Raw genomic sequence first — 21753 nt, forward strand, 5'->3', positions numbered from 1 at the left:
AGGAGCATACACCAACTTATCTGTGAGATATGGTCGAAAGAAAGCATGCCCTATTAATGGAACCTCAGTATTGTTTTCCCGATCCTGAAAAAAGGAGACCCTCTAAACTGCACCAACTATAGAGGAATCAGTCTACAAAACATCGCCAATAAAATATTCCCTGCCATAATATGTGAACGTCTCAAGCCCATAGTCAACAATCTGATAGGTCCTTATCAGTGTGGTTTTAGACCAGGAAAGCCCACAGTCGGTCAAATATTCACATTAAGGCATATCCTGGAAAAAAACCAAGAACACGAAATCGACACCCACCATCTTTTCATCGATTTCAAGGCCGCATATGACAGCATCTACAGGGACGAGCTGTATACATTTTGGAAACAACTTAACAGAGCCTTTTGATGACAAAAAAGGTTTTAGACAAAGTGATGCGCTGTCATGTGATTTTTTTAACATCGTGCTTGAAAGAATAGTGCAGAGCTCACACGTCAACACTAGAGGCACTATCTTTCAAAAGTCTGTCCAATTACTAGCATATGCTGATGACATTAACATAATCGGAAGAACTCAGCGTGATGTCAATGGGGCTTTTGTGAGTATTGAGGCAGAGGCGGCAAAAATGGGTTTAACGGTTAATGAGGGCAAAACAAAGTACATGCTGTCGTCAAGAAAGAACATACAACACCGACGTTTTGACGTTAGTCAAGGACTTCGTCTTCCTAGGCTCCACTGTAAATGCAGAAAACAACACCAGCGCTGAGATCAAACGCAGAATACCTCTTGCTAACCGCTGTTTCTTTGGACTAAGAAAGCAATTGAGTGGTAAAATCCTCTCTCGAGTACGAGGGACCAAAATGTTTCTATATAAGACCTTTATCATCTCCGTCCTTCTATACGGTGCAGAAGCATGGACTTGACAAAAGCGGATGAAAGCACCTTTGGTCGTTTCGAGAGAAAAATTCTTCGTGTGATCTAGGGTCCCGTATGCATGAAGGGGAGTGGAGGAGAAGATGGAACGACGAACTGTACGGGCTGTACAGCGACGTAGACTTAGCCAGAAGTGTAAAAGTCCAACGACTAAGATAGCCGGGTCATGCAGAGCGCATGGAAACCGGCCCGGAAATTCTTCAAACCCACGCCCACAGGACAGGGCAGTAGAGGAAGACTGCGGATCAGGTGCCACACACAAGTGGAAAGTGACCTCACCCAACTTGGAACGCGAAACTGGAGACATCTAGCTAGGGACCGATCTAGATGGAGAAGTTTGTTGGGTGAGGCCCTAGGACTGCAGGACTGTAGCGCCACCTTAGGTAAGTAAGTAAGTTTTTGCACTATGAACTTGCAGTAGAGGTTTGTGACACTAACTATCAAGTTGCCTTGGTTAAAATGTACGTTACGAATTTGGTCTGAGCATATTAAATTGAGCTTCTGAAGGAGACTTCGAGGGTGAATATATGTAAATTTGTCGGAAAACAGGGTAGTTCTGTTATTGATTATGGCATTTTGAGTGGCGACTGGTGGACATTTTTCGAATATTTTAAGGTAGGAAAGGAAACATTTTCCGATCATCTGCCAATAACTATAAAAATTCAAAACAACAAATCCTGCAGTACTTAGGCAGACGCTCCTGATCTGGGTAATTAAATCCTCAAATAGAACAAAAATAAAAAAAGTGGAATATAAAACAACATGGTATTTAACTAGAAAACTATCTGGTAATTATAAATCAAAAGAACAAGTTTTGATTCCCTTGAAAAGCTCACGACTCCATTTTTAATCTCTAGTATACCAAACGGATCAAATTACGTGGAGTTTTGCACAGCCCAACATTGTGGACGATCTTTTAGATAAAGAAATTAGATTTGAAGAAGTCGAATTGGTACTTCATTCCTTAAGAGATGGCAAAGCATCAAGACCTGACGGATCACTTTGTTGAACTCGGCGCTAAAAGCTTATACAACATTATTATACAAAAGTCTCGAAGAGTGGGTTTCCGTGAACGAAAAACTCAGTGAGTTTCAAGCTGGCTTCCGCTCTGGTTACTCTACTGCCGATAACATTTTCATCTTAACTTCAATAGCGCAAATGAAAATAAACCATAATATAAAGCTCTATACTTTCTTTGTCAGGAGTTGTCAAACAAGGCTGCAACCTCAGCCCCTTACTGTTCGCACTCTTTCTCGATGACCTTGTGGAGTGGCTTACATGTGGGGTTGGTATTGATAACACAAAGGTAAAGGTTATCATTTCCGCGGATGACATAGTCATTCTTGCCGAATCACCATCTTCATTGCAACTGATGATCAGTATTGCTTAATATGGGGTCTGGAGGTAAATGTGGAAAAATCAAAGGTTATGATTTTCTAAAAAGGGTCCGGAAGAATTGCAAGCCGTGAAAATTGGAAATATCGTGAACGTAAGCTAGAAGTAGTAAAAAAATATACCTATCTCGGAATGGAATTATCGCTCAATTTAAAAATGGAAAACCACCTACACAATAAAGAAGATAAGGTGAAATCAGCAATATGCCAGAATTGCAAAAAAAAATTTCAGCAACAATTTAATAACTGTCAGCTCCAAATATAGTGCATTTAATGCTACAGCCAAATCTATTATGTTTTATAGTGCACAAGTTTTGGGGGATAGAACGACAGGAGGAAACTGAAAGCCAGCTGCGGTTCTTTCTAAGGAAAATCTTTTACCTTCTATTAAACACACCAAAATGTATGTATCACATGGAGTCGGGGCTGCCAACAATGTTTATTTCTGCTCTTAAACTACATGCAAATTATTTATTAAGGGTGATAAATATGGAAGAATCAAGACTTCCGAAGATGATTCTTAATTACGCACTGAAAAAGGAAACTCTCTTCGTCAAAAATTGGGTTAAACTTGCCGGAAACTGTGGAATAACGATTAACTTGTCAGAAGCTAACTCAAACCAGTGGAAAAAGATCTTTTATGAAATAATCCAGCTGACTGATGAAAATGAAAGATATGCCTTTATCGAAAAAGCTCGCAGGTCAACAGAGCGAAAGTATTATTCATTAATCAATTACAATCTTAATGAAAATAACTACTTTAAAAGCTGTTTCTCTTGCTACAACATAGGAACAATCTTCAAAATTACAGGCGAACAAATTAAACTTTACTCCACATCTAACGGCGGGAACTGTAGTTTATGTAATCTGCAAGAGAAGGAAGACATCCTTCATTTTATTGGAGTTTGTCCCGTGCTTAAAGAAATGAGGCGCACTACTTTGGTAAAAATGTTGAACTCATCGAGGAAGTAAAGAGTTCTCTAAATGGTTTCGACTGGCAGCTTCTATTCAATCTAATAAGGAAATACGACGCGAGTCGAATTGAAAACGATCCGGATTTAACGCTTAGTCTCATGCATAAAGTTGCTGGATTACTAGTTTTGAAGAAACTCGTATAATCAGATGCAAAATTAAAAAATACTCTAATTACTTGAATTTGAGGTCGAATTTATCTTAGTCGGAGAAGCTTCATTTCCGAAAAAATAAATTCTGAATACATAAAATATACAATACACAATAAAACAAAAATATTTGTAAATGTATTTTTATTTATTTAAATTAATTTATTTAAATCAAAAAAAAAGTTGTTACACATAAATAACTAACAATCTAGAGCTAGACTTATTCGTACTTCTTTTGTCATCGTCTTCGTCATGCTTCTTATACCATTTATACTCAGTCTTCAATTACACACATAATATTTATGCCACTCTTTCCCAAATTCACGCCCTCCAATAGACCTTCGTTATTCTGTTTCATGTAGATCAAAAATTGTATGATGACATAAAACAGATTGTTCCGATCGTAGACACAATTGTGGATCTCTTTGTCGCTGATGAAGTTAAATTTGGGATTGAGAAGATTCGTGCAGAGAATTGCACATCGTGATTTGTTGGTCACATTGGCGACTGTGTCCTTGACGGTTTTCTTATCGCCGATGATGACGTAGCGATTGAAAAAGGACCGACCACCCGGTTGGGGCAGAGGCATGAGTTGGCTGTCCAAATAAGTGCAAAACAAATGGAAGAGAATCTGAAGAAAAGAAATAACCACAAACGAATTGAGTGAGTTCTTCTTTTGAATATTTTTTAAACATATTTTTTACTTACAGCAGCGTCTGTGGGTAAATGTTCATCCCATCGTTGGCCCTGATTTGATGAGCCACAATTCCAGCGATAATCTGCAACACACGTTCCTTTAGCGAGATCTGAAATGGAAAATAGTAAGTCCCAATCTTATTCTTATGAAGAGCAACATTAAACCTTTAATTCTTTGAACGACGTACTCCTGATTTGTTGATATCTCGAGAAAGGGAACAATGAGAGGGAGCATGGGGACATAGTGAGTAACAAATTGTTGATTGTCAACTGTTTTCTTAAGGCGTTCCAGACCGACACAACCAATTTGCATGTCAGAGAATCCGCGCATCTTAAAAGCACTGTCGATTTTCTTGATTTCATTTTCGAGACGTTGGAGGATTGTAATTGACATCCACTAATATTGAGACGTTATTTAAATGTTAAAATATGAATCTTCATCTTTTTGGAACTCACCCTTCTCAAATTGGCGACATATTGTGAGAGTTTCTCGGAGGAAATCTTCTTAATGAGATCCGAATTTCCATCCATGTCGCTAACACCTTCTTCTTTGTTGGATTGTTTGTTCTGAGACGATGGAGCTGTGGAGAATAGAAACTTTTTAGTACCTTTTAGTTTTGATTAGAGGTAAAACTTACTATTTGAAGGTGCCAATTGATAGAGTGAGGTTTTGAGTAGATTTGCAGCTGTGTTGCAATAATTCCAGAAGGAATTCATCGACCCTGGATGGAAGGAGCTGCTGACCTCATGTTGTTCAGTCATTGTGAATTCTTTTTGTTTAGAAACCTCCCTGAAAGAAAAGTGCCTTGAAGTCTAATAAATCGATTTAGGAATGTTCTAGAGACTCACCTTAAATAATGTTGGAGACCTTTTTCGTCGGTTATGATCTCGTCGCGGGCATATTTTGTGTAGGGAGACATAAAGGAAGTGTTGCTGCTGAGTGTGCTCGCATTCAGAGAGGAGTTATTCTGCATAGAAGTATTCCATGAGACATTCTGTCCTGGACTGAGACTTGTTCTTGGTGGAGTTGTGCGGCTGTAGCTCCAATTAGGGGAACGAGCAGCTAAAAAATATGAAAGCCATACACAACATGTCTTAAATACCTCAAGATTCAACCTACAATCATTGAATGATGAATGCCAACTGAGTATTGTTGAGTTTAAGGGAGCCGAACTGGTGTCAAGCTTGGGGGATTTCACTTTCGAGGCAGTCACAAATGAGGTATCTAGAGTTTGTGTTATTTAAAAGTCTACGATTATATACAAAAACAGTCATCTTACCATTATCATCGAATCCCAAAAGATGTCTTTGTGCTCTTGTGCCTTGAACTGGTTCCTTGCTCAAGATGTAGAAAAGGTATTTTGAAAAATTACACAAAACAGACACGGCCAAAATCCCAGCCGCTGCGTATTCCACATAATACCATTTCGAAACAGCGAAGGGACATTTATTGGCAATGTCAAACAATAGAATGGCTAGAAGAAGAATGTTAATCGAGCCCCAGATGAGGTATTCTTTGGCGTGTTTTGCTTCCAACTGCAGATCAAGACTTTTTTCGACGATTCGATTGCGTTTTGAGGGGGAACTACAAAGAGAATTTAAATTTATAAAACGGTGAGTGATTATTTGATTTATTTTATATGACTAACCATAGTTTTTGAGAACAATTCATTTTGGTGTTAGTTATGAAATTTAAAAATTCTAAAAGAAGATTTATTTTACAGCATCTCGTTTTGTGGAAATGCCGCCTTTTGAGTTTTTTTTTTCCTTTTTGGTTTTTTGACAGGTCGGTTTTTGAGTGCTGCCAATTACTTTTAATAGAACATTGTACGGTTCGGGTTGCAATACAAATTTGTACATTCACGAGCTCGGATTTCGTCGATTAATCTTTAAAAAAAATAAATAAAATAGATTTACGGACTTTTTATTTGTACAAAAATCGAAATATTTGCTTTTTGTTCCATTAGTCATTTTTGTACTGATCAGTTATCGAATAACAAACCTGCATGTTTTAGATATTTTCAGTTCAAATTATATTTATAACATAAGTTTCTTGACAAAAACTTAATGCCGGAAAATAAAGCAGATGACGCTTATATGTCAAAACTAACACTTTGACATATGATTCGCTATGAACTTAAAGACTGACAATGGGGTTTCAAAATACTCCAGAAAAGTGAATCTACAAGATTATTTATGAAAAGAAATACGTTTCCACTAGGAAATAAAGGAATGTCATGGTGAATGGCCATGAACCAATCACCAGGCTATGCCATCCCATGAAATTGACATATCCTCTATAACTAATTCTTGTCAAAATCATTTTGACAATTTGTTTCGCATCCACAAGCTGTAGCTTGAGCAAACTTATTTGTATTTCCTTAAAAACAAACCTAACTTTTCCACCACATGAATGCAGGAAATACCCCAGCAAAGAATTTAATATAATTTTTTCTAGAAACTTCAAATTATTGATTAATTTTGATTATTTTGTTTTATAAAATAATCAAGTCATCCATTCCCAGACCCAGCCATCTTAGTCGTTGGACTGTTACCCTTCTGGCTAAGTCGCTGTACAGCGCGTACAGCTTTTGTCATAGTCCATGCTTCTGCACCGTATAGCAGGACGGGGATGATAAGGGTCTTATATAGCACACTTTGGTCGCTCGAGAGAGGACTTTACCACTCACTTGTTCTCTTAGTCCAAAGAAACAGCGGTTAGCAAGAGTTATTCTGCGTTTGATCTCAGCGCTGGTGGTGTTTTCTGCGTTTACAGCGAAGCCTAGGTAGACGAAGTCCTTGACTACCTCAAAATTACGTCTGTCGATGGGGACGTTTTGACCAACAGTGCCTCTAGTGTTGACGTGTGAGTTTTGCACTATTCTTTCAAGCACGATGTTAAAAAAATCATTATGACAGCGCATCACCTTGCCTAAAAACCTTTTTTGACATCGAAAGGTTCTGTAAAGTTGTTTCCAACCTTTATGTAGCAGCTAATTGTCTGGAAAATATATCAAAGAATAAACAACAAACAAAACTGTTACAATAAAAATTAATTTTATTCAAAACATTTCTTCTTCTTTCACAACAAATTCAACCCAAAATACTGAGCTTATGACTACTGCTTCTGTTTGCCAAGTGTGCCTTCAGAATCGCCATATATTGTGGCCGTCCCATTAACTTATAGGCGGGGTTGAGGATATTCTGAACGTTTTCGTGTAGGGCCTTATGGCCGGAGCAGAAAAGGTCAATTCCTAGTTCCGGATTCGGAGCTGTTATGATGGGCTGCAACTTCTCCATGACTATCTCTTTGGCTTCTTCCTTTGATGACTCGTCTGGATTGTCCAAAACACTGCGGAACTTCTTGATGTTGGCATCGCTGTCCATCAAGGGACGATAGCTCACTGATCTATGAGCAAGTCTTCCTCGTCCTTGGGGTCGTCACGCCAGTAGCCATAGTGAATTCCGGTTCCTCGCTTAACAAAAAACGTTTGAAACTTTGGAGAAAAATAAAAGAACAGCCGACGTTGTTTTCTTCTTTTTTTTCTCTTCCATATTCTGTAAATAAAAAGCTAAAATTCTTATATTGTAAGGGAATTGGAGAGCCACATCTCAATGGACCAGTAACAATACTGGACATACTACTATTCTAGACAGTTTCAGATCTATCCTAGATCGCTTAGACTTTACCACCCCAAAAATGGTATTCGGTAAAAGCTTCCATGTGTCCATCCCTTCAAGATCCTTCTGGGAAGAAGAGAGACCCCTGGAAGACGATGTGGTACACCTCTATACAACAACAACTGAATATCAGTCTACTCTATAGACTTCCCAATAAATGCAGTGTATTCCAGGCAGAAGTAATGGCGATTAAAGAAGCACTATCCTGGTTCAAAGAAAACGTTATATCTTGTAGATATATACGAATCTTCTCAGACAGCCAAGCCGCTCTTAAATCTCTCGCGTCTGTCTCCACAAAATCTCAAACAGTCCACGATTGTCGATCATCTCTGAATGAGATGACGGAACAGTTTAACATTCACCTCATTTGGGTGCCAGCCACAGAGAAAATCCGGGAAATTGCAAAGCCGATGAGCTCGCCAAAAACGGAACACTTCTGCCTAATGTTAGACAAAAACATAACATAGGACCACCACTTGCTGCATGCAAATATCTTCTCAAGCAACAACAACAACAACAAATGCTAGATGGTCACAGAGTACCAACTGCCTAGAAACCAAGCAAATATGGCCAAGTATAGACTTAAAACGGTCAAAAGGCAAAGTATAAACTCTACAATTGGAGTAATAACAGGACACTGCCTCATAGGAAGACATGCCTTGAGGCTAGGGGTCTACAAAAATGACTTCTGTAGAAGCTACATGGACGAGGAGGAAGAGGAAACAGTCCAACACCTTCTATGTACATGTCCAGCACTCTCCATTAGAAGGAATAACTTTCTCGGTAATCCCTTCTTCGATAATAGCAGTGAACTGGCAACGATTGACACAAAACGTCTCTCTAACTTTATTAAAAGTACAAAATGGTTTGTTTAAATTCATTACTCTCCCATGAGTAACCTCTTTAGTGGTATCACAATGGACCCTTGAGGTCTACGTGCGTCAATGACATCTGGACAGCCACTCCAACCTAATCTAACCTAAGGGAATTGTAGATTGAATATTACTTACTACGACCAAATTTATTTCAAAATGAAATATTTGTTTTGACAGCAGCCATCAGCTGTTTTGTTTACATTAATTTGAGCGCTGAATTTTTCGAAAGGTTTGTTTGTTTAGTTTAACTTTGAATTGCTACTAGTTTTCGAGCGGTTTTATATAAAACTTGTGGTTTACCAAAAATGTATGTGAAAACTTGAGTTTTCGATGTAGGTTTTCTGCCAAAACCGATAATTTCTCGAAAACCGGGTTTTGGACTTGGTGTGAAAAGCCTATAAACTGGCGGTGGTAAACCGGCCAATAGTCACGTGCGAATAGCTAATGAAAAGGATACGGTGCTGTAACCGTATATACACCTGGCTGCCTTCTTTTCAACATTGAAATAAAACTTCATTCATTCTTTCTTTTAAACTAAATACCTGGGGTGGAATCGGCTAAGGTGATTGTTGACTATCACTTTTTTGATAGTCAAATTGACTATCATTTTCATTCCGTCTGCGTAAGATGATTCAACTCAATTCAATTCGATTGAACAATTTCAGATTCAAATTGTCAAAATTCGTTGTTGCCTTGGTGAAATTTTAAATTGATTCTTATAAAATATCTAAATAAAAGTTTCAAATTGGCTGATTTTGAATAAAATTCTTACTTTTCTTGCTTTTATTCGAATGTCGTAAGATTTGTCGGTCACAGGAATGTGTTTTTTAAAAGAAACAAAGTGAACTAAGAAAATTTTCCAGTCGTTTTTGTAAGCGTCTGGTAGCTCTATTCAGAATTAACAAATTTGTTTGAAAACGACTATCACATTTTTTTGTGATAGCTTTTTAGGTATCAATTTGACTATCACCTTATGTAGATCAAATTCGATAATTTTGATTGTCATTTATCAACAATCACCTTAGCCGGTTCCACCCCTGTTTTGTAATATTTAAAATGAAAAATCTTATTGGAAAACCAAAAAGCTTCTAGTTTAGTTGAGCCTTAAGAAAGTCATCCTGCATTAGTTTCTTTTCACCCACCATTACTCACATAACGAACACACCCTTTCCAATAACACTTCCATTTTATTGGAATTCGCAAATGCACGAATGAGAAATGTCAAAAGAAATTTGACAAAATAAAATAGAAAAAAAAGTTAAATAAACCCATAACCACAAGAAAAGCAAAGAAACTGAGTGAAAAAAGCGACCTCCGAACTTAATTTACTTTTTGTCTGCAAATTTAAAATTTCTTAACTAATTATAAATAAAAATCGACCCTAAATTTAAAGATAATCTCCACGAATACCTAAAGTGAAGCCCAAACTATCAAATCCACCAAACCATAAGGTAATTGTTGCTTCGGCACTTAAAATAAATTCCGATACTCAACAAAAAGATAATCCCCGAAGACTGCATTTCTCAGAATTATTATCCTTTGTCTCTCCAATAAAAAAACATATATCTTATCCGAATAACAAAAGTTTTTCAAACTGCAGTTTGAAATAATTGCAAAGCACGATAATGAGATGAAATCATCGTGTGTTATTCACACCTCACATTTTTATTTAATTTATTAGACTTGTGCATTTATTTTCATTCTAGAGAAGAAGAGTAACCAAAAAAGAAGAAGCAACAAAAAACAAAAAAAAAAGGAAAAGGAAAAGATTCTTGTGCGTGGCAACCAAATCAGAAATCACACACAACACCAAAATGCAAGGTTCTCCCGATGCAAAGAAGCCCTGCAAAGGTATTCTCAAAACCTCCAGCAGTTTCGATCGCCATTCGGGGTCAGGAGCAAGGTACATAATTATTAAACCACTAACACCAAAACAACCCATTACCACCCAAATAACATTTGTGTCCTTTGCAGTTACAGAAAAAGCGCTAAGTTCGATGAGCTAAATGTAATGCAGACATATCATCCACCAGACAAGGACTATGGACACATGAAGATCGAGGAGCCAAAGACGCCCTACAACTATACAGATCCGGAGAACATTGAGGAGCTTGATGCTGAGTTGTTGGTTGAAAAGTAAGTCATAGTGAGTTGGATTTCAATGCAAGCATTTTGACACTGTTCATTTTTTCAGATTGATAAAAGCTGCTAAATCTCTAATCTCTGACGATGAAGATGACGAAGATTCATCTGATGAAAATCGCGACGAGACTGAGGAAGAAAAAGGTTTGAATTCTTTTATTTACTTCTGATTTGATGCGATTTGATTTTTTTCGATTAATTTATGGGCTGAGGCAGTGTAATGAAGTGCTTCCACCCTTTGTCCTTGAGACGCTAAACTATCACCCTCTGATTTTGTTTGTTTATTTTTATTTCTTTATATATTTTTTTTTATAGTGTCATGACAATTTAATCAAAATCCAACGGCACACTCATTTTATTCGTGTTAAAGTAAATTCATTTTTTTCGTTCGTTTTTATTTAAGTTTTATTGTGTAGGCGGGGATTGGAGAATAACAAAACACAATCTCTGCTACTAGATATTACTTTTGGCGTAATTTGCATTTTTAATTCGCTTACCGCTGCGCTACCGATACGATACCTTCCATCCCCCTCCCCCACTGGTGTGACCACCATTTGGATTGACTCGAGAGCTCTTTGCAGTTTATTTATAGAATCTCGTGGAATTTGTTACTCTCTGTTGAATTGGTCGCGGTGTTTGAATCGATTTTCGTGTAATCATTTTTGAATTGTTTGGTATATTGTTGACAAATTGTGCAAAATTGCTGTTTAGTTGTTGTTAATGAGTTGAAAATGTTTAGTAATCTTTTTTTTTACTGAGTGTTTTCTTATTTGGAATTAGTAGTTGTTCTTTTTTTGAAATGTTCACGACGTTTTGTGCCACTCGAATTCAAGCTATTCAGCCCTTATGGTTTGGTTTGCGTATAAATAGATAACAAAAAGTTGGAGATAAGTCCATTTTACAGTGAAAGACAAAATGGGCCAAAAATTACATAAGATAAAGAAGGAGATATCGATGCATAGGTAGGTAGGGAGAAATGGCGATCTCAAGGCAACCTAGCCTGAGTCCAATTAGCGCTGTAGTGCGCCGTTTTGATACCAAAAACTCGTTTGACCTGTGATTGAAAGGGAAAGATTTACAGAGAAGCTTCATAGCGATTATGTTAGAGCCATTTTGTCGCATTGAGAAAAAAGATTAGGTCTCTAATCTTTGTCTCAGATAGCTCATCAAGTTCGTGAAAGTGTTTGCCAAAGCAGGACATTTACAGAGGAAATGCACTTTCTTTTTGGTCACTACAACTACGGCAAAAGGTGTTGTAGAAGATACCCAACTTCTCTGCATGAACTCCTATAGGCCAATGTCCGGTACAAACCGCAACAATCATGGCTATGTCTTGCCTTGGCCTGCATAGAAGATCGTTTGTACGGGTTTTGTTATAGGTGGGCCATATCTTCCTAGATATAATGCAGTTGGGTAAATTGCTCCACCTTCGGTTTGATTCAGTTTGGTACATAGAAATGATTTTACCCTTCATAGCACCAAGAAGAATGTTAACCATTTCCGCAAGTGAGCTATGAAAGGCCGATCCTTGCCTGGCTAGCTCGTCAGCCCTTTCATTTCCCACAATACAACTATTGCCCGGAACCCAGATCAGGGTGACACCGAGGTTAATATTCAGGCTCGCAAACTCATCGCGACATTGCTGGGCCAATTTAGATGAGGATGTGGCCGAGTTAATGGCTTTGAAAGCTGCCTGACTGTCTGTAAAGATAGCCGCATTTCGGTTTTGGTTTGCCTCTTTTATAGCCAGCAGTTCAGCTTGAAAAACGCTAGCAAAGTCGGGAAGCCTGAAGGATTTGGCTACATTTAGGGACTCAGAGAAGATCCCAGAACCAACTCCGCACTCCATCAGTAAAGATGGTTGTGTCCAAACCTATCGACACGATGTCATCCTCCCAATCTTCTCTGGATGGGAAAATAAACTTAAAACCCTTACTGAGGTTCAAAGTAGGAGTGCAGTAGTCAATATCTACCGAGATAATATCTGAGGGAATCAGTTTCGTTGTGTTGCTGTGACCATAAGGTTTTGACAACCAGCTGTTTGATTCCTTCACTCTAATAGCGCTGCAGGAAACTATGCATTTAATAAAAGGTCGATTGGTAGAAGATCAAAAATTACGTTTAAGGCTTCCGTTGGGCAAGTACGCATGGCCCCTGTGGTGCCCACGCAAGCTATTCTCTGAACCTTCTTTAGCTTAGCAATATTATAGCTTATATATTATACGTACTACGGCTGTGTACGTCCATAAAATCATCTTCGACTGAAGTCCCCACTTTTTGCCGAAAGTTTTGCAACGCAGGCCTTCTTAATCCGTACTTCAATATTTAGTTTCCAGTTTAGTTTAGGGTCGAGTATAAGTCCCAAATATTTTTCACTGGAAGACAATGATAGGATTTTACCGTTGAGTCGAGGTAGCGTGAAGGGCGGTACTTTAGTTTTGGTGGTAAAGAGCAACAGTTTAGTTTTACTTTGGTTAACTCCTAGTCCACAACTCGTGGCCTAGCTGCTAACTTTCTTCAAAGCTGACTCGGTGATTTCACTAATCACAGAGGTGTACTTTCCTGACACCAATAGCACCAAATCATCCGCATAGGCTACCGCGTTCACTCCACATCTTTCTAATTTAACGAGAATTGTATCCATGACCAGAAGCCATAGAAGAGGCGAAAGGACAACACCCTGCGGTGTTCCCCTACTCACGTGTTTTGTTGCGATTGTATTGCCTAGAGTGGCTCGAATCCTTTTACCACTGAGCATGGAAATAATCCATTCTCAAATGAAGTCTTCTACACCGAACTTAACGAGCGATTTTTCTATGAATTCCGTAAGGACGTTGTTAAAAGCACCTTCTATGTCTAGGAAGGTGGCAAGAGTAAATTCTTTATAATGGATTGTTTGTTCTACAGTACGCACAACCTCATGGAGGGCAGTCTCCGTAGATTTGCCCTTAAGATAAGCATGCTGAGAGCATTCGAGAGGTCGTCCAACTAGGATTTCTCTAATATGGTAATCAAGAATGCGCTCCAAGGTTTTAAGCACAAAAGATGTTAAGCTTATTGGTCTGAAATCCTTCGCGGATTCGAGACCTCGTCTACCCACTTTCGGGATAAAAACTACTTTGACCTGTCTCCACGAAATGGGCACATGTTTGAGAAGGAGGCATCCTTTGAAAATTTGTTCCAGCCATGGAGCTGCCACATCATGCAAGTTTTGAAGCATAACTGGCAGTATGCAATCCATGCCTGGGGTTTTATATGGAGAAAAAGTGTTGATGGCCCACAAAATATTTTCTCTAGTTATAACGGAATTGACTTGCTCCACATGAGCTACGTTTAGCTCTGTAGTTTCAAGCGGTTCGCGGTTATCACTCTCGCAATCCGAAAAGTGCGTCTTCATCAGTAGCTCAAGAGATTCTGCTGGAGAGGCTATCCAGGTTCCATCAGGTTTTTTTTTTTAGAAATGAAGGATTATAATGTTCCTTCGATAAAACTTTGCTGAGCCTTGCGGAGTCCTCGATGCATATTCATGTTCAAATTTTTAAAACGTGGGTGGCTCCTTTTTAATATTTGGCCTTAATATTATTAACGGTATAAATTTCATTTTGGTTTGACTGTTTTTCATGATGTTCTCAAAGAAAATTATGTTTAGGTTATCACTAGTTCCACTAAAGTGACCTCTGTCTATAGCTTGTTCTATCTTCTTCGAGCGTAGAAAATCGTTCCCGGTTGTCCACGACATTTTCTGTTTTTTTTTTGAGAACAATTCGAAAATTGATAGATATCAAATCAAAGTTGTTAGTTGGATGACTCATCAATTCATTGTTTAGATTCTTTAAAAATGGAAATGTCTGAATTGATTTATGGGACTTACGTTTTTATGATAAATTTAAATGATTCAATATTTTGTATAGGTTTTCGGAAGTAAGCCGATGGTTTTCGGTAATTAAATGCATTTTCAACGTTCCACTTGTTCGGTTATGGCAAATGACGAATAACTTTTGTTTGATTTGCTGCATCTTAGGTTTCAAGCTTATTGGCATAACATATGATTCATCACCTTTGACGATATTATATATTGCTTTTGAGCCATGAACATTTGTTCTAAACAAACACCATTAGTCTTTTTTGAGGGAGTGTTAAAAGTTATTAATTTCAACGTTAACATACCTTTTTCACAAATATGTGTTAATGCAATATCCTATTGATTTAAGTCATACTAATGTCAAGGTAGCGCGTCTTTAGCTCGTTATTTCTTTTATTAGATACCAAATTTTGCACAGAACCTTTTGTACGAAAACTGAATTTAAAAAAGACCTTTATGAAATTCTTCGCTAAGCTAGGTACGTTCAGAATTAAATTTATATCACCAGAAAATTCGTTAAAGTTGGAAGGTTTATAAGGGAAAGTCTCTGTGAATAAGGCGTTAAATTATGAATATCATGAAACCATGGAAGGGATCGTAGGCAAAAACGCAAACATCTTTTCTAAATGGCTTCGAGTCTTGTGACGTAGTAAGGTGTCCATAGTGTACAAGCATATTCCAGGACTATTCTTACAAATGAAACAAAAAGTAATTTTAAAACATATGGATCACAGAAAACTCTGCCAAATCTCTTAATAAAACCCAGAACTCTATTTGCTTTTTTAACTTACTTACTTATTTAAGGTGGTGCTACAGTCCAGGGCGGACCTCAACCAACATGCGTCTCCAGCCAGCTAGTTCCCTAGCTAGCTGTACCCAGTTTCGCACACCAAGGTGGTTGAGGTCTTCACCTACCTGAGTGCGCCACCTGAGTCGCGGTGTTCCTCTACTGCGCTGTCTCTCGGGATTGGATTCGAAGGCATTCCGGGCTGAAGCGTTGATTTTAATTCGCTCTACATGACCCAGCCATCTAAGCCGTTGGACTTTAATTCTGCTAACTAGGTCAGTGTCGCTGTACAGCCAGTACAGTTCGTCGTTATATCTTCTCCTCCATTCTCCATCTATGCATACGGGACCAAAAATCAACCGAAGGATTTTTCTCTCGAAGCATCCTAAATGCCTTCTAATTCCAAAGAAGCAAAGATTTGCAAGAGTTATTCTTCGTTTGATTTCAGCGCTGGTGTCTTTGTCTGTATTAATAGCGGTGCCTAGGTAGACAAAGTCCTTAACTACCTCAATGTTATAGCTGTCCATGGTCACTTTTTATACAAAACGTTGTTGGTCAATGACCTTTTTTGATGACAGTATATACTTGGTCTTGCCCTCATTGACCACTAAACCCATCTTCTTCGCTTCCGTCGCAATGCTCAAAAACGCTCCACTGACATCACGCTTTGATCATCCAATTATGTCAATATCATCTGCGTATCAGGAAGTTGAATGGACCTTTGGAAGATTGTGCCTCTAGTGTTGACGGTTAAGTTTTGCACAATTCTTTCCAGAACGATATTGAAGAAGTCGCATGACAGTGCATCGCCTTGTCTTGATAGAGCATTCTCCATCGTCATTTTGCAGAAACGGATAACTTTGACAGGGATGCCAAAACTAGACATTGCTCGGTAGAGCTCTTCCCTATAGATGCTGTCATACGCGGCTTTAAAATCGATAAGGAGATGGTGTGTATCGATTTGAAGCTCCTGGGTTTTTTCCAAGATCTGCCGTAGTGTGAATATTTGGTTGATAGTGGACTTTCCTGGTCTGAAGCCACGCTGATAAGGACCAATCAGGTTATTAACGAATGGCTTCAGACGTTCACATAATTCAGCAGAGAGGATGTGATACGCAATGTTAAGGAGACTGATGCCTCTGTAGTTGGCGCAGTTTAGAGGGTCTCCGTTTCTATGTATTGGGCAAACTATGCTTTCTTCCGACCATATTTTGCAGATGAGTTGGTGCATGCTCCCTACCAAGTCATCGTCTGCTGCTTTGAATAGTTCGGCAGCGATGCCGTCAACCCCAGCAGCCTTGTTTGACTTCAGTTTAGATATAGCTATCTTCACTTCGTCTAGATCGGGTAGGCGGAATTGTTGATCTGCGTCGCCTAGGTTGAGTGGTTCTATCTCCCTTACAGCGGAATTCGGTTCGTCATCGCCGTTATATAATTTAGCGAAGTGGTCTTTTCATATTCTCAACATCGACTGCGGTTCTACTATGATGTGCCCCTGATCGTCTTTCGGTTCGTGGCTGGTACCGTTTTGAGGTTTTTTTACCTTTTAGTAAAATTTACGAACCTTATTCCTGTTGTGACATCCCTCTATTTCCTCGATCGTACGCTTCTTGTGCTCTCTTTTTTTTCCATCTAAGAAGCCGGTGTTCCTCTCTCCTCTTCTGCTCGTAGAGCTCGCAAGCAGCTCTGGTCCTTTTGTGCAGCGCCGTTTTGTTTGCCTGTTGTTTCGCCCCGTGCGCTTGCCGGCATTCGTCGTCAAACCAGGGGTTTCGCTGTGGTGGCCGTATGAAACCTAGCACCTCAGATTCGGTATCTCTGATGGCTGCAAGGCAATGTTGCCACTGGTTTTCATTGCTTAATGCAGGAAGCATATGACTCCTTAATAGGTTACTAGATACTCGATCGGAAAAGGACATGGCATTCTCTTGCGATTGTAACGTCCTCTAACGTCTAACGTCGATACTTCTCACAGTACTCCCTTGTTTTGGCTTGGACCGGGATATCCGTAGCCGTACCTTGGCTACAACGAGGTAGTGGTCCGAGTCAATGTTGGCCCCTCGGAATGTTCGGATATCCTGTATACTGGAATCCGGTGTCGGAACTGTTGTCGTGCAGGTTCTTCCCGATTATTCCACCAAAGATGTCTTCCCTTCCTAGCTTGGAAACTGCTCATATGTTTTGTCTAGGAGCTCGAAAACATATCTTTGGTGTTGCAGTCTTTCTCTTCTGTGGGGCGTGCGCGCATATCACGTTAATGTTGCCGAATTTAACCTTGATGCGTATGGTCATGAGGCGCTCATTGATGCACCTATAGCTCAAGACGTATTGCCTTAGTCTGGCTCCAATGACAAAGCCGCATCTAAGCGCTCTTGGTTTTCGTGGCAGCAGTCACCATAGTAAACATCGCAGTTTTTCATCCTCTTTTTGGACGGCCCATTCCATCGTATTTCTTGGATGGCGGTGATGTCTGCTTTATAGCAGTCTAGAGCCTCCGCTAATTCTACGGCCGCACGTGGTCTGTTAAAGCACCTAATATTCCACGTGCACATCCAAAGTTCGTTGTCCTTAATTCGTTTGCGTAGGCTGTCAACAGTAAATCCTTCCGTATTCGAGGCTTGTTGGTGCTTCGCAACTATGAAGTTTTTACGTGGCCAGGAGGTCATCCAGACGGCAGAACCCCCAACCTGGAGGGCTAGATCCTAGGTATGGGCTCCGAATAAGTCGAAGAAGCCCTATAAGACGCCACCGTTGATTCCATCTCGGGAATTCCTCCGCTGCCGTCTGGATAAGGAGTGCCTTAGTGGAAACACCTCTTCCCCCCTCTCTCGTTTGTTGCCCCCAACAACTTTCCACTGGGGTTGGAACTCAATCTCCAGTTGAGGTACTAGGCACCCGTTGTTCACCACGGGAGGTGAGAGTAGGAGGTGATAGACAGAGGTGGGTTTTGACACGGGATAGTATTTTCTTTAGAAGAAAATCTATCAGGTTATTCTCATTATTTCAATCTTTTCTAACAGCAACAATACGAATGATTCAAAAAATTGTATGTTTTATTTTTATTGAATCAAATTGTGGTCAACCAAAAATTTGAATTTTTAAAAACTTATTCGAGAATTAATCCTTATATTTTCTCTATTTTTCTCTTATTAGATCGAAGAATTGCCTTCGAAAGGCGCCGTAAAGCTCACTACAATGAATATGAAGCAGTTCGACTAGCTCGCAAGCTTATAGAAGAAGAAGACGACGATGACGAAGATGATGATAATTCTGATAAACAATCAAACAGAAATGCATCAACCAGCAGCAAAGAAATGGATGTTGATATTCAAGATGATTCTCAACATGCCTCCCAATCTTCCCAACACTAGTTTAAAACCTAGTTTCAATGGACTTTATATTTATAAAAAACAAAACAAAACAACAACTTTAACTTTAACAGAATAATATCTTCTCATTTAATTAACTCAAAATAGAACAAAATTACAAAAAAAAAAATACATATATTTTTAAAATATCATTTTTATTTAAAACAAAAATGAAACAAACAAAAAAAGAATATTAAACAAAAAGAGTTCACTAGTAGAATATCATTTAAAAGGTTTAAATAATCTGTATTTTCGAATACGAATGCTTAGAGTAGTAGTTTTAAAGAAATTCGCTTTTATCATGCGAACCGCTGGCGGTTTATGAAGAAAAAAAAAATAAAACAAATCTAACATCATACATTTTAAATAACTGCTTCGAATTGAAATCATTGGATTTGATATTTCTCAACACTTGCACTCACTGATAAAATCTTATACTTTTTGCTACTAATCTAAGTTTCAAAATTGCCCTTTTCCTTGAATATTGTAATTTTGTGTTTGCTTAACTAATTTTTGAGACATACCTAATTGAACAATATGCTTTCTTTAATTACTATTTATTTAATTGATTGAATTTTAATTATTTGATTTCTTTCTTCCTTTAATATTTCAAAAAAACAATGTGCCAGAAAACTGTATTTTAAGTGAGCTTTAACGCATAAGTTTGAGCTTATAATAGTAGTAGTTTCGAAATTTGAAAAAGATTTTTTTTTTCAAAATCTCGTTATCGAAAATTAAAACTAAAATTAAAATTAGATTACTTGAGGACGAATTGAATTATTAAAAAAAAAACCTCAGCCAAGTGTTTCTTTTTTCTTTTGTGCTATGCAAAGTGAATAATAAATAATTTCTTCCATCTAAACAATTTACCATAGTTCTAAGAAAATCACCATCAGAGAGGTTTCCTCATTATTTTCTGTACACATGTCAAATAAATTAATACAAAAACAAAATACTTATACCCAACAATAAGAAACAAATAAATTTAAAATATCATCAATAAATAAAATAAAGCAATAGGGTTGTTTAATTTAAGATACCGACATATTAAAATTCAATACATAATAAAATATAATTCATATTAAAAACAATTAGAATTAAACAAAAACAAAAATGAATATTACATTTTATTTATTTAGAATAAATTTTCTTATTTATGAAAACACAAAAAAAAACGAAAATTAATACAAACAAATATATATATACTATACATTATACAAAAACAACAACAACAAAAAACTCAAATAAAAATAATTGAAGAAAAAATGAAATTTTGTGTCAAAAATTTACTTAACCAACAAATAAAAAAATATAAGGCGACAAAACTTAACGAATATTAAAAAAAAAAAAACTTAGATTGTGAGCAAAACTAAAATTTCTTTTAAAGAAATTTTGTATTGTACCAAAATATCTTTGACGCTATTGTGATTGCCCAGGAATAAATATTTTTTTTTTGTTTTTCTTTTTAATTAACTTTTTTTTTTCAAATTCAAAATATTAACAAGAAATATGGAATTTAATTGTAAAGTTTTTGTAAACTATTATTTGTTATACAATTTGACTTAATAAAAATTCAATTAAAATATGAAAATGAAAATGTATGTTTCTTTCTTATTTTGAGTTTACTTTATGAATTTATGGTCGTATTTGGGGCTGGAAAATCTAAGAACGATTGTGAAAAAGGCTCTCCACCCAGGATGGAACTTATTTATTCGAAAATGAGGATATTTTGCGCAACCAAGTTAAGGTTAATGATTTTTTATAGGACAGTTAAATAGAAAATCCATGGATTTCTCTCAAAAAAACACTTGATTTTGTATATTTTAATTAATCCTCTTTTTTGAAAACCTTGTATTTATTTCAAATAACAACTTTCTTAGCTCAGAAATGTGATACCAAAATCAATTCATTGTGATTGTGTCAATTTTTTTATCAATAAAAATGCAAAAGTTGATGAAAAATTTTAAGGTTTTGAAAAATTATTTATTCTCTACAAAAATGTCGCTGGTTTTAACTGTATAAGTCGAACAAAAAAGATGTTATAACGATTTTAATTAAATTTATTAAAAAAAAAGTTCGATTTTGATTGGTTTTGTAGGCCAATAATTTCGTCAATTATTGTCCGATCGAATTAATTAGGGCAAATATAAAAACCAAACAATATTGGCTTCCATTATACAAAATAAAAATAAATAATTTACTACGTGTTTTAAAAAAAAAATGGCTGAGAAGTACAAACAACAACATTCAAAATATAAAATTGGGTTTGAAAATGATTTTCTAGGGAACCGTTATCCGCATAGACAAAAATTCTGGAGTTATTACAAACTACAACTTATTCTTGTTAAAACAAAGTAGAAAAATCAAGATTCGGTTCCAATTTTTCAAAGTTAGAGCCATTTAAAGGTTGGAAACTAAAAAATCATAAAAACCGTTATAACTCGAAAACGGATAAAAAACGAGAAAATTACCTCATAAGTTTTTCGTCTTAAAATGACCTCAGAAACCCATAATTTTTATCTGTGGACAAATCTGTGAAACACCCTGTTCGTGTGTGTTGGAAATATTTTTCAGGTAAATGCAAGAAAAATTCAAAAATTATCGGTTAAGTGAACTTAAATCGGTTATAACTCGAGACGTACTGAACCGATTTTGATGAATGATGTATTAATTGAAAGCTTAATTGGTCGCAATTAATATGAATTAAAAATTATAAGTCGATTATTTAAATCACATGATTAATACGGTAAAATATAAAAAAATCAAATTTATTGACTTTATGAATTATATAATTTTTATTTTTCAACCAATTTTCAAAATTTATATTTTATTATGTTCTTGACAAAAAAACGAAGATTTTGATACATAAAACATTTTCGTATGTCAACCACAAGCTTCAAAAA

The 21753-nt window shown here is 37.1% G+C and overlaps 2 protein-coding genes across 2 annotated transcripts; one reads left to right on the forward strand and one right to left on the reverse strand.

The window, feature by feature from the left end:
- Positions 1–3594: 3594 nt before the first annotated feature.
- LOC129945878 (transmembrane protein 209) lies at positions 3595–5931 on the reverse strand. Its single transcript, XM_056055828.1, has 9 exons — positions 5788–5931; positions 5419–5723; positions 5259–5363; positions 4988–5201; positions 4777–4928; positions 4595–4719; positions 4304–4535; positions 4151–4248; positions 3595–4073 (listed from the first exon to the last, which is right to left on the reverse strand). The coding sequence occupies exons 1-9, from the start codon at positions 5808–5810 to the stop codon at positions 3717–3719; spliced, it is 1611 nt and encodes a 536-aa protein (XP_055911803.1). The 5' UTR covers positions 5811–5931; the 3' UTR covers positions 3595–3716.
- A 4009-nt stretch (positions 5932–9940) lies between these two features.
- LOC129945879 (protein phosphatase inhibitor 2) lies at positions 9941–19776 on the forward strand. The gene is made up of 5 exons (XM_056055829.1): positions 9941–10145; positions 10401–10597; positions 10669–10830; positions 10889–10980; positions 18636–19776. Exons 2-5 carry the CDS (start codon positions 10509–10511, stop codon positions 18851–18853), a joined length of 561 nt encoding a protein of 186 aa, XP_055911804.1. The 5' UTR covers positions 9941–10145; positions 10401–10508; the 3' UTR covers positions 18854–19776.
- Positions 19777–21753: the final 1977 nt, after the last annotated feature.

Source organism: Eupeodes corollae, chromosome 2 (assembly GCF_945859685.1).
Source record: "Eupeodes corollae chromosome 2, idEupCoro1.1, whole genome shotgun sequence".
In the NCBI taxonomy this organism is placed as follows: Eukaryota; Metazoa; Arthropoda; class Insecta; order Diptera; family Syrphidae; genus Eupeodes; species Eupeodes corollae.